The 13,574-nt window shown below is 34.2% G+C and overlaps 1 protein-coding gene across 1 annotated transcript; it reads left to right on the forward strand.

Annotated features, from left to right (window-relative positions):
- Window positions 1-1,233: 1,233 nt before the first annotated feature.
- On the forward strand, window positions 1,234-12,671 carry LOC107036573 (ubiquitin-conjugating enzyme E2-24 kDa). Its single transcript, XM_015254611.1, has 5 exons — window positions 1,234-1,710; window positions 1,874-2,008; window positions 6,138-6,321; window positions 9,136-9,283; window positions 10,593-12,671. Exons 2-5 carry the CDS (start codon window positions 1,878-1,880, stop codon window positions 10,688-10,690), a joined length of 561 nt encoding a protein of 186 aa, XP_015110097.1. The 5' UTR covers window positions 1,234-1,710; window positions 1,874-1,877; the 3' UTR covers window positions 10,691-12,671.
- The last annotated feature ends 903 nt before the right edge of the window (window positions 12,672-13,574 follow it).

Below are 13,574 nucleotides of genomic sequence, written 5' to 3' on the forward strand. Positions count from 1 at the left end.
TGCTCAAGTCACGGACAGTGATTATTCACAATCTGCATATTTTGACTGCACTATTTTGTACTCAACCGGTTAGTTGACTCATCTCTACTAATTCCTCGACCCACTGTCTTGAGGGCAGTATTCGTCAAGGAGCTTAGATACTCGTCCCAACGACGTATTGTGGTCTCGTCGTTCAAGTGGCCAACTGGAATTATTCTTTCGTGCAGGCCCAGGTAGTCGAATTATAGCCCTTATTTTGACCCCTATTCTAACTTTTGTAGCCCTTAAATTGACTCTTGTGAACCTTAATCTAACCCTCGTGACCCTTATTCTGATCCTCATTATAACCTTTCTGACTCTTATTCTGATCTTTATTATAACCTTTCTGACCCTTATTCTGATCCTCATTATAACCTTCGTGACCCTTACTTTGACCCTTGTGATCCTTCATTTCTGAGCCTTACCTTTTGGAGTCTTAATTTCGATTACTAAATTCTCATCACCAAAAGCCGATTTAGATTTTTATAATATAGAGAGATAATGTAATACAGTATTTCTCTATATTATAAAATTTCAAATCGACTTCTGGTGATAAAAATTTGGCACTCGAAATTAAGAAGCACAAAGGTTGTAAGGGTCATGAGAGTCAGAATAAGGGTCCAAATAAGGGCCACAAGGGTCAGATCAAGATGCGAAAGATTAAGGGTTACGAGATTAAGGGCCACAAGGGTTAGAGTAAAGCTCCAAATAAGGGACATAGGGGTCAAAAACCAAGGGTCAGAAATTAAGGGTTACCAAGGTCAAAATAAGGTTCACGAGGGTTATAATCAGGGTCAGATTAAGGATTCAAATGAGAGTCACAAGGATCAGATTAAGGATCACCAAGGTCAGATTAAGGGTCATGGGGGTCAGAAACTATGGGTCACAAGGGTCAGAATAAAAACCATGAGGGTCATATGGGACCCGAACAATATTATTGAAAGATGAAATAATCTATACAATTTCCATTTTATTTATGGAATATTCAATGCAAGTTGAAATCGCCCAGAAACTCAACTACTCAACGTCCAGAAATTGACTTGTTTACCCTACTCCCTGCAAAATCAAAAACTCCGAAACCCCCGAAACCCAAAACTCCAACCGCGGTAAAATTCAAACCTCTTCCATCGACGGCGATCCCCCCTCGGCTTCAAGCGAATATTCCCGAGTGAGACACCCAAAACCCTGACGAAGACCGAGTGATTGAGTAAGGGAGGTAGGGTAGGGAAAATAAGTGAAGTGTGTGCAGGGACGCCCGGGTGTCTCTAAACTAATCACAAGCTCCAAAAAAAACCCTCATCGAATCCTCTGAAAACCCCCGCAATTCGCCCATTAAAATTCCCTCAAATTCCCTGAAAAGTCAGGGAAACTCAGGCAAATCCGAGAATCACTGGACTTTTCTCAGTGAAAAAGATACTTTTCGGTCCTGCTCTCGTGCTCTGTGTCTGTGTTCCTCGGACCTCCATTGTCGAAATCCGGCGAGAGAATTTATTTCACGGAAAATAAGAACATAAAAAAAAGAGATTGTTCAGCGACTTGAGTATTCGTAGATTTTGGGAGGCATCCGATTGTTTTAACGGGGGATAAGTAATTTTTACGAGTCTTTCGGCTGTAGTTTATGACTAAAGTGACTCCCGGTGACGCTTTTTTTGTCTGAGGATCGTCAACACGGCGTGGAGAGAGAGATAAGGGGTAAAATTCATTCAGTGCAAATTATTTTCTCTCATGTTTTGGGTTCAAGGGAATTTTTATTTGCTCCTGATATTGACGAGTTAATTGACAGCATTGGGGAAAGGGTCTTGGGGGATTTGTTGAGGTGACTTTTTTTTTACGACGAGGGGATTTTTTTGTGTAGGAAAATGAGCTCTGGAGCGGGATCGAGTGGGACAGGTCGGGGCAGAGGATCCTCTCTTGCTGATAACAAACCGGATAACAAAGAGGCTAAGGCCAATCCAAAGATATCAAAGGCTTTGGGAACGTCGGCCAAGAGGTGGGTATAACCTCAATGTTGGAGGGGAGTTGGTGGAGCAGTTGGAGATATNTTTGGAGAGCCAGTTTGGGGGGGGGGGGGTTGGAGTTTTTGTTTGGGGCGGGGTATCACGTATGAAAAAATCGTATAGAAATTTTCTATACGGATTGTGCATGGAAATTCTATAGGATTTCCGTATATGATATTCGGATATTTCTATACGAATATTTTCTATAGGGGAGGTCGGGGTAAAATGGACACTTTTGAATTTTTCAAAAAGTTAATGACAGGTTGAAATGGTGATGACATTTAATAATTTTTTTTTTCAATGCAAAGACCAATTCTCGCCCTTTGTGATGGGCCTTAACTGAGCACCACACGAAAAAATTTAATAGAAAAACCTATCGAATTCGTTAGAGAATTCTATTGAATTTCTATCAAACTTTCTATTAGTTTTTCGCTGATTCCATTGACATGTTCAGTAGAAAACATTTAATGGAAAAAGTCAACAGAATTCGATTTTTCTATATAACTTATTCTTTTTATATATTTTCTATAGAATTTGCTCGGCTCAAATTTTTCAAGTTTCTTCTCATCAAGAAAATTAAACGAAAAAACTTGGAAAATTTGAGCCAAGGAAATTCTATAGAAAATATCTCAATAGAATAAGTTGTATAGAGAAATTGAATTCTATTGACTTTTTCTACTGAATATTTTCTATTGAACATTTCAATAGAATCGACCAAAAACTAATAGAACAGTTCAATAGAAATTCAATAGAATTTTCTAATGAATTCGATAAATTTTTCTATTAAAATTTTCGTCCGTGTACCCCCACAACGAAACTCAAAAATGAGTTTTTTAATTTGAAGATCGCAGTCATGACGAGTATTTCGGAAATTGAATAATATTGTTGAACCATGAAAAATTGCGGAAGAAATTGAAGTGTCCATTTTACCCCGTTTTTGCTTTACCTTACAACTCCTACGATAGTCTTATGACAATGTGTTTGGTTTTATGACCTTCATATGAAGTCGGAACAGTAGATTTGATCCAATTCAACTCATTATTTAAGTCGAGTGTCCATATTGCCCCATTCTCCCCTATAGATCCCGGTAAACTAAAAAAAAATTACGCTTAAATATAAATTGAAAATCTCAAAGGACGGGTGCAGCGGACTAAATGGCGAGAAACATCTCCACTGACTAGACTTAAATTACCATAATAGAAACCGTGAATTACAAACAATAACAAGTTAAAATTTGATATTATTTTCGTGAATTCTCACTAACAAATAAACCTACTGTTAAAATTTATTTTTAATACTGTCAATTTTTTTGCACAACATAATGTTAAAATTTTTAACAAAATTTTAACAGTATGTTGTGAAAAAAAATTTTTAACAAAATTTTAACAGTGTGTTCTGAAAAAAACTGAAACATCCTCTCTTTTGAAATCGAATAACTGTCGACCAAAATCTATGAAAAAGCCGCCCTACCCCCGCCCCTCTCCCGCCCCAAACAAAAACTCCCAAACCTCCGAAAATGATGACGTAATAGATACGAATATAGAAATGTCCGAATATCATATACGGAAATCCAATAGAACTTCTATACGCAATCTGTACGGAAAATTTCTGTACGATTTTTTTTTGTGGTAATCAAATTTTTAATCACAATTTATAATACCCTGCACTAAGAGAAAAACGATAAAGTTGTCAAACAAGTCTTATTTGTGCCAAGAAAATAGTTTTTTGGAAATTATCAAAAAAGGATTTTTTGTGGCAAACATGCAGAGAGTGCGCCGGAATGAAAAATTTTTGTCGCAAAAATTGATTTAGTAGTTCAAAAAAAATTGCATTCTCTGCACATGCAAGAAATGTCATTTCTAGCACTGCTCCTTCGTTATTCGATTCTCCCATATGTATTTTGCTCGGAAAAATCTTTGTTTTATGCGAAACAAGGGACAGTAGTTTTTCGTTTCGGCGGTCTAATAATTACAGACAACAAATGAACCCTTAAATGAAACAATAATAGTAATATGATAGCAATCTTGTAACTTAGGAATAAAATATTTGTTGATAAATTTTCCTCTGTATGAGATTTTTCATCACGCTGTGACGAAAAGTGAACTTTTCGGCACGCTCCGCGTGCCTAAAAGTCCAATTTCCGCCACATTGTGATGAAAAATATTGTTCGTAACTCGTGAAAAAATGTTTTTTAGCTCGTGGGATTATATCACTCGCCTTCGGCTCGTGATATAAACCTCCCACTCGCCAAAAAACACTTTTTTGCACTCGTTACGAAATATACTATTTTGATCCTGAAAGGCACCGTCTGGTGTGAATTATCCGCCTCTTGAGCCAAATATTTCGTTGCTGTCGAAAGCAGAACAATTATTCATGTTTGAGACTTTCAAATTCGAACCAAACAAATTCTTTTTTGGCAATTTTCAACTAGCGATTTTGTTGGCCCAAACAAGACTTGTTTGACAACGTGTTTGTTTTTGTCTCAGTGTATAAAACGAGTGGTTTGAGATCATTTATAAAAAAACTTTTTGTAGAAAACTTCAGGAGGAGCTTGACATTTTCTTCTAAAATAACTCATTTGAAAATAAGTGTAGAAATAACAATATGTTATGTTTTGAGTTTTTGTAGGCGAAGTTGAAGGGCTTTAGATGACAGAGGAGAGGTTTGAGTTGTTATAATACGTGCGGGTTTCAAATTTCTCGATCGCTGGGCGTGATAGAAGAAAGAGGTTTTTTTTAAAGAACTTATGAACTAGAAAGACGTCTCTTCATGTCTCTTAATATGAAAAACTTTTTGTAATTCTTTTTCGGAATGCAGAAAAGATCCTTTGAAATTTATTTTCCTAAAGTCTCTCATGTTCCAAATTATTGCTAATTGTATATTGTGTTACTAATGCGTAAAGTTTCACTTTTTCGCACGCACGTGTAACACATCCTACTTTTTTCAATACTTGTTGAGTTTACTTTTTGGTGGTGTAGTGCAGTGAACGTTTCCTCGAAACGTTTGACCTTCTAAAATTGAGAATTAAATTTCGGTTTCATCCAGTGGGATAGGCATACCTATACGACCCCATTTTTAAGAAATGTTCCCATGTGAAAATAAGTGATAGAACAACGATATGTCATTTTATGCAAAAAACGTGTTTTGCATCAACTGCTCTGTTTCAAAAAGTATTGAATCGATCGATCTGAAATTTTACACAGGAGTGCAACTCGATGATACTAACTAGTCCTCAATATTTTGGAACTTTACCACATCGTTGACTCATGTAATGGAACGTCAAAGCAACTTTCAGACAAGAAAAATAGAAAAACGCCAATATCTCGTAAACTTTGTAGGAACGGGTATATATATTTTGAAAGAACGAGATAGAAGACATCAAGACGAATATTTTGAAAAAAAAAACGTGAAATCGAATGAATAATTTTTGAGATATTGAACAATATAGTTTTATACAAAAAATTGAATATCTTTAAAACTACTCATTCGATTTCGTCCATCTGAAATCCCAGCCTGAAATTCAGTAAGAGCTAGAATCCTACCAAATTTCGACTTCCTATCTCAATTTTTTCAAGCGCTATCGTGTTCACTTCAATTTTATCACAAAAATGAAAAATGCCAGTTACTGATTTGATAAATATTATCATAAGGAATATTTTGACGCCAAAAAAGTTCATTTGATGCAGTAGTTTTCGTGTATTGAGAAAAGAAATTTTTTTCGGCATCGCTGTATCTCAAAAACTGCTGGACCGATTGAGCTGAAATTTTGCCCAGATGTGCTCCCAAACAACACCAATTATGAGCCAAAATTGCAGATTTTTATTTATCACTTCAGTCCTTTTTCTGTGAAAATTTATAAAAAAATTCCCAGAATTTTGAACGCACATATGGACGTACATCCAGACATTCTTTAAAAACCTCATAGCTCTACGTTTTATGACATTTTAAGTCATTTCCAAGCAAAATTAGAAAATAAAAAAATCGACCGATTACAAAGCTTTCATTCGGAAGCAAAAAAACTAAATAACTAGAAGAAATAATCGCAATTTTCTTTCATCTTTTTTCCATCAATCCTTAGTTGTACTGGATGATGGATAACAATAGTCTGTTTGAATTATTCAGAATACAAAAGGAGCTGGCAGAGATCACCCTGGATCCACCCCCAAACTGCAGTGCAGGTCCAAAGGGCGATAACTTGTACGAATGGGTGTCAACGATCTTGGGGCCACCAGGATCAGTCTACGAGGGCGGTGTTTTCTTCCTGGATATTCATTTCTCAGCTGAATATCCCTTCAAGCCACCAAAAGTAAGAGAATGCTTCCATTACCGTTCATCTCCACCCAATAAAATAATACCTTATCTTATGATTTTCTTAAAATGAGATATTTATTTATTTTTTATTTATTTATTTATTTATTTTCTCGTCACTCCTCCTTGTAACGTATAATAATTCAAAGATAGTAATCTGTCCAACTTTATTGTAAAAGTTGGAAAGTAATTACTGTTTTTTTTATAGATTCAGCCATTTTCAATCATCAAATTTGTTAATTAAATTGCGTGAGAAGAATTTGAAAAAATCCTGAATATTCAGCGTCATTCAAATTACATTTTGCACAAGATTATCATTTTTTTAAACATTCCTTGGTTGTAAATAAATCATTGAAATTGTTTAAACTTTCCGAAACCTTATTTTTTAGGCATAAAATCGGTTTCTGGTAAAATTCTGAATATGAATAAATTTCCTACGATTTCGAACAAATTATTTTTATGGTGGAAAACTGATTGTTTATAAATTATTTATATAAAATGCTCGTAATTTTGAAAAAAATTCCAATTTTTTAATTATTTTAGCAATCTTTCTCCAAAAGTAAACTTTCTAATTTTTCTTCCAGATTTGTAAAATGTTTTCTAACGCTTCAATATTGAGATTCACATGCAGACCTGCAAAGTTTAAATAATGAAATTACTGTAAAATGTCCGGAAACTTGGGGTCAAATGGAGCTCAAATGAAAGCTCTCTCGTTCGACTGCGAAAATAGAAAAGCATTTCACTGGAGAAGAAATAGCCAGTTGGATATCCTTAACTTTTTTCAATAAATCATCATCATTTAACCCCTCACGGAAGGGGCCCTTTCGTTTCCAGGCGTAAAATACGCTCGATACAAGTAAAATGTAATGACTTCTAATCAACGGAAAATGATGAAACCGACATGTAATTGAAGCTATAGTATTTCTTTTTTCGTTGTTATTTATTTGATTGAGTTAAATTCCACAGTTTTGGAAATAATCAATTTTAACGAGAGTCATTTATATTTTCATAGGTCGATGCATGGCATCAAGCCCGTACGTGAGGGGTTAAAAAACAATTAACTATAAACAATTAATCGTGTGACGTATTGGGAAAGACCAATACGTCGATTTAGTTAATAATTATGTGAAATGTTCACATAAATGGTGGATGAGAGGAATGAGAAATATGATTTCTCTTTCCTGCCATCCAGACAATGGTCAGCCATTCCAGGGTGTCAGTTGGACACTTTGGTAAGCAGTCCCACGGTTTTCAACAAGTCCAGTTCGGGGGTACCGAACTGTTTGACTGTTGTAGTTTGTGTCAATGACGACACAAGACTGTGTTAGTGAGAAAAACCGTGAGATTGCTTAGATCAGCAAACTGAGACTTTGATGAGTTTCGAGGACTCTGGAAGCACCAGGGTACGGCAGAGCACGATCGAGAGCGAAACAGAAAGGATCTGTCAAAGCTCAGGCCTTCAGCCAGATAAGACTACCACAAGTCAGAGTCTCAGTCGAGTAAAACACCATTAACTACGCGTTAAACCGACCCATCAATATAGATATCGTGTAATTCACCATCAAGTTAGACAATATATCATACTTTTATCTAACTGTACGCGAGTGTTTACTAAGAGGTTTAACCCCTCCACGATCCTCCATCCTTAACATCCCTCCGAGTGAGCGGACCCCCCGTGAGCTCACCGCCGAAGTAGCCGAGGCAGGAGTGAACCAGGAAAGGATTAACAATCGAGAGATTAGCAGAAGAATTATCCTTTAATTTGAGTTTTACCAAACGGGTAAAACTCATAACGTCACAATCGAAAGCATATGCTCCAAAAAAACCACAATCATCTTTCGATTTCTTCAAGAATAATGAAGATTATAAAAATATGAAAGGCAACGAAAAATGAAAAATTTAATTAAAATGAAGGCCTGGGTATACTATCTTTCGAACGTTATCTCGATGTTTTTTTTCATCTCTCGTCATCTGAAATTGTCAATTAAGTCCTGCATCATGTAGAAGTTTTGAAAAATTATGAATGAATAATCAAAAAAAAGTAGAAGAAATTCTCAATTTTTTCAAAGAGCATTTTTAATTTATATTCAGAATAAATTGAATAACAATAAATTGAAAAATGTATCTGATTTACGGTGACAAATGGCGGCCTGTCACCCAATATCATGCAGGGGGAAGACTGATTTCGTAAATCTTTTCCCACACTGTACAGAGACATTTATTACGGAAAAGGCTCTTTGAAAAAAGTTGTAATATGTTGGAGAATTTTTTAATCACACTTTTATCACATAAAAATGTCAGATGACTACATACCACTGTTTTGAAAATTGAGATACCTAGCTGTCACTTCCCATGAGGAGTTAGTGTTTTGTTATCCACGATGGAAAATGACAGCTAATAGATAATTTGCCACAGCGAATCAGATATTTGTAATTTTCACTTTTTCAACTCATTCTGAATCCCAATTAAAAACGCTCTTTGAAAAAGTTCAGAATTTTTTCTATTTTGTATTATCATTCTATCATAATTTTTGGGAATTTCTACAAGATGTACACTCAATTGACAATTTTGGATTGTAATAACATTCGAAACATAGTACACCCGGGCCTTAAATCAATTATCTGTAGATTGATTACTTCTCTGAAATGAATAAAGGGTTTAATCAGCTGTATGAAGGGTTCTAATCCCCCAACTGCTCACGTCTAAAAATAAAACAGTTTAGAAACTACAGCGAGATGTTGTAGACATTTGAGCACTTCCATCCACAGGATATTTTCAAATGCATAATCGCTTTATTTTTCTCCTGCTTCAGGTTACATTCCGCACACGTATTTACCACTGCAACATAAACAGCCAGGGAGTCATATGCCTCGACATTTTGAAAGACAATTGGTCGCCAGCGCTGACAATTTCCAAGGTTCTACTCTCCATCTGTTCACTACTTACAGACTGTAATCCAGGTAATACCTTCAGGAATAAAGTTTTTATTTTTTGTATTGCATCAACACATGATTTAAACAAGCGGCAGTGCAGCATTGCCCTTATATTTTTTTTATTTTTAACGGAATTGATTGCAAGAAAAAAAAATTTCTTACAATAGGCCATCGCCCCAGGGTCTGTAACCAAAGTTCTTATAGGCTAATAAATTATTTAAAAAGGTTCATTCAGTAAAAAAACATCCATATGTATGAATATATACAAAAATTCGAAAATGTAAACTTGAAAATTGAAAATTATCGTGTGCGGGAATTAAATTAGGGCCCCAGAACAGTGAGACACCCTCACCCCCCAAAAAAGGGCTTCCGACATTGTTTTTCAAACTATAATGAATTTAGAGATATTTGAAAAACTCTAAATCAAATTCTTCGAGTCATTTTGCTCGCCCCTTTACAATAGAATTCCATCCCCTGAAGTATTCGTATTCATGCTAAAGTTAATGAGAGTTAATTCCAGAAATGTTCAATAGTTGTCACTTTACGAATTGTATTTATTGTCAGTTTAAGACCCGGGTGTACTATCTTTCGAATGTAATCTGGATTTTTTTTATCTTTCGTAATCCAAAATTGTCAATTGAGTGGTACATCATGTAGAAATTCCCAAAAATTATGATAAAATGATTTAAAAAAATAGAAAAAATTCTGAATTTTCAAAGACCGTTTTTAATTGAGGTTCAGAATGAGTTGAAAAAAGTGGAAATTACAAATATCTAATTCGCTGTGGCAAATTATCTATTAGCTGTCATTTTCCATGGTGGATAACAAAACACTAACTCCTCATGGGAAGTGACAGCTAGGTATCTTAATTTTCAAAACAATAGTATGTAGTCATCTGCCATTTTTATGTGATAAAAGTGTGATTAAAAAATTCTCCAAAATATTACAACTTTTTTCAAAGAGCTTTTTCCGTAATAAATGTCTCTGTGCAGTGTGGGAAAAGATTTACGAAATCAGTCTTACCCCTGCATGATATTGGGTGACAGGCCGCCATTTGTCACCCTAAATCAGATACATTTTTCAATTTCTTGTTATTCAACTTATTCTGAATATAAATTAAAAATGCTCTTTGAAAAAATTAAGAATTTTTTCTACTTTTTTTTTATTATTCATTCATAATTTTTCAAAACTTCTGCATGATGCAGGACTCAATTGACAATTTCAGATGAGAAAAGATGAAAAAAAACATCGAGATAACGTTCGAAGGATCGTACACCCGGGCCTTAATTAAAAAATTAATAAACAATACTGAATTACAAATTTGATTATATTTCAGCTGATCCACTAGTTGGCAGTATAGCAACCCAGTACATCCAGAATCGTGAGGAGCACGACAGAATTGCCCGACTCTGGACCAAAAGATACGCAACATGAGCATCCACCACAAATATCATCCCCCCAACCCACTCCTATCAGCCATACGCCAATAAATTCATCAATCATTACATCAAAGACGTAAAAAGAAAAAATTATGAAGAAATAATGAAGCATGTGTCTCCAGAGATAAATAAGAAACATGCAGAACACGTTCCTAGTGGCCAAACGAGGGCCTCTTCAACTCTAAACAAAAACCTCAACCAACAATTTTAACAAATTGTAATGCTGAAGAAATGGTTAATAATTAAGATTTAAGATAGGAGATGACAGAAGCTAAACAAAGAGGCGCGAGAGATTGTGATGTGCTCTTTATTTTTTTTCTACCTACTTTTTTTTTGAGTGAATGGAAGATCGAATGAATTTTATTGAATTGATGTCACAGATACGAGAGAAACAGAGGAAAATAACTAATCGGAATCTTTTGAATCATTTGGGAATTATTGAATTTTTTTACGTATTTATTTGTTTAAATTTTTGAAAAATCAAGGAATTGGAGTTCAAGAGTAAAAATTCTTTTTTTTGTCATTTTTATCTTCAAATTAATTAATTAAACAGTTGTGTAAAATTAAGGACGAGGTCTTAGTATTTAAATAAATAAAGAAAACGAATTAATTTTGTAGATGTGAGTATTGAGAAAAAAGAAAAATTAATTACTTTTGATTAATGAATTAAATTGTAAGTAAATAGTTGTTAAGACTGTGACATTTTGTTTTCAATTTTTCCAGGGATTTATTCAGAGTTTTAAATCGATCGAAAATCACTCACCAGCATTGTCATTACAATTTTGTAAATAACTGATTTAATTTCTGTACATTATTTTTTTTTATTTTATCAAAAGAAAGACGAAATTTTTGGTTCAATGAGAAATAACTTGAATTCATTTGATCTGTAGTTTAGTATTTAAGTTTCACAGTGGAAAAATTGAGTGAACAATGTGATTATTTCGTAGCATAATTTTCGTATTCATGATTTTCATTAATTTTACGTGAAAACTGAGACTTCCAGATTAACAAAGAAAACTGAATCATTAAAGAAATAGTTTAACATATTTTGTTTCATTGCGTTTTAATGAAGGATGAGGCCACTTTGTAAATAATTTACTCTGATATGCATAGATATCTGCTTAACGAGATGACGAATAAGGATAAATAAAAGTGACGAAGGAATTAATAACATATATCCAGCGATTCATAATTTTTTATCGAAATGGTAATAGCTGGGGATTTCATACGAAACATTTTGCAAATATCTCTGAAACTAGTGGGTTTACGGGGAAATGTCAAAAAACATTTTTTGCAGAGGGAAAAATTTCCTACAAAAAAGAGCTTTTGACATTTTGCGCTCGAGTTGATAATTACCGAGATAACTGGAGGTTTAACGAGAGTACGTCGACGTGGTGATGAGTTCTTTTGTTAACACAGCAAATATCTAGTTCTGAGGGAGAATGTCACGAGAATTTCATGATCTGCAATAAAATATCATGACATTCTCTCGTAAAACTTGACGTTCTCGAGGTATTCGCCCAGTTAACAAACTCAGTTTGGATTTGTCTACTTCAACCACTTCATTAATTAATTAATAATCATGGGAAAAATAAATAGTCAGCTTTTGAGCGCCTTGTACAGATCCTGAGAGCCTTAGAGCAGAGGTAAATGCTAACAATCGCTTTTATGAATACAATGAATAAATAAACAAATGAAATAATGAATAATTAATTGATTGATTGATTAATGGTAAATTTGTGTCGGTCTTGTAAATTTTTGCGAAGTGGATGAATCCACGTAACTCTATTTGGTGTTCCAATTTAGCCTGCCTGTGTGATTGTTTATTGAATGATTGAATAAATCGACGATAATACAAAAATTTGGGTGAAAACGATATCTGGTTTGATTAATGGTAAATAAAAAATAAATAAATGTTAGTGCGCTAGTTATTGGCATCGGTATAAAGATGAAATAAAGATAACTTGTACAATAAATGGGTTTTTATTCATTTTCATTCATCAAAATGATTTTTATCAATTATTTTTCATGATTATTAACAAGTGGCTCATTGCACAGGTCTAAATCAAGTATAGTTCTTTTGCTAAACATTAGCAATTTGTTTCCGAATGGGATAATCGAATTAAAACAAAAAAGTACATATTCGGTTTTCTGTCATTAATTTCAGATTAGTAGGAATCCTTTCTGAAGTTTAACCTCAGGAAAATTCAATTCTTTTTTAAAGACAATTTGAGATAAAATTTTTTAGTGAACTGAATTTATTTTAAATTAGACAGATTGAGTGAAAACAAAATGAATGTAAAATTTGATATCACAAGAGTTCACGCTCCTGATACATCAGGGTTGATGTCTCCTCGGTCGTAAGTAAATTTAAATTTTATTTTTCTCCTGAATAGTTTTCCTTAAACTGGACTTAAGACCAGTAGGGGAGGTAGGGGCAAAGCGGACCCCCGGGGCAAAGCGGACCCCTTCGAAAAAAAACGTGTGGGGTAAAGTGGACCCTCACATAAATTATTGAATCGAGTCGCCAGAATTATTCTAATACGTTTTATAAAGTGAAATTTACTACCTTGACTAAAAAAATATGCAATGAGGGCAAGTATAAATTTGTGTGAGCTCCTGCGGATCTAATTGTGAACAAGAAATGTGAGTTTTTGATCAACAGCGATTACATTCTATCCAATCGGTAGAACAACATGACAATGACTCCTGACAAACGGAAAATTAAAATAATTTTTAAAAAACAGAGGGTCCACTTTGCCCCAACATTAATTTTTTTTTTAATTTAATGACAGATCTTAATTGCAATTCTAATGAGATTATGATCTCCACGTGAAGTGCATTGACTCATTAGAATTTAAAAAACTAAACGATTCGCT

The sequence above is a fragment of the Diachasma alloeum genome, unplaced genomic scaffold (assembly GCF_001412515.2).
Source record: "Diachasma alloeum isolate Michigan unplaced genomic scaffold, Dall2.0 Dall_scaffold_00210, whole genome shotgun sequence".
Taxonomy (NCBI): Eukaryota; Metazoa; Arthropoda; class Insecta; order Hymenoptera; family Braconidae; genus Diachasma; species Diachasma alloeum.

Excerpts from the sequence above, each read along its gene's own strand:
- LOC107036573 (XM_015254611.1), top strand. The coding sequence starts at position 1,878 with ATGAGCTCTGGAGCGGGATCGAGTGGGACAGGTCGGGGCAGAGGATCC. Across the intron at positions 6,322-9,135 it reads ATCCCTTCAAGCCACCAAAA|GTTACATTCCGCACACGTAT; the intron begins GTAAGAGAATGC and ends CTCCTGCTTCAG. Across the intron at positions 9,284-10,592 it reads ACTTACAGACTGTAATCCAG|CTGATCCACTAGTTGGCAGT; the intron begins GTAATACCTTCA and ends ATTATATTTCAG.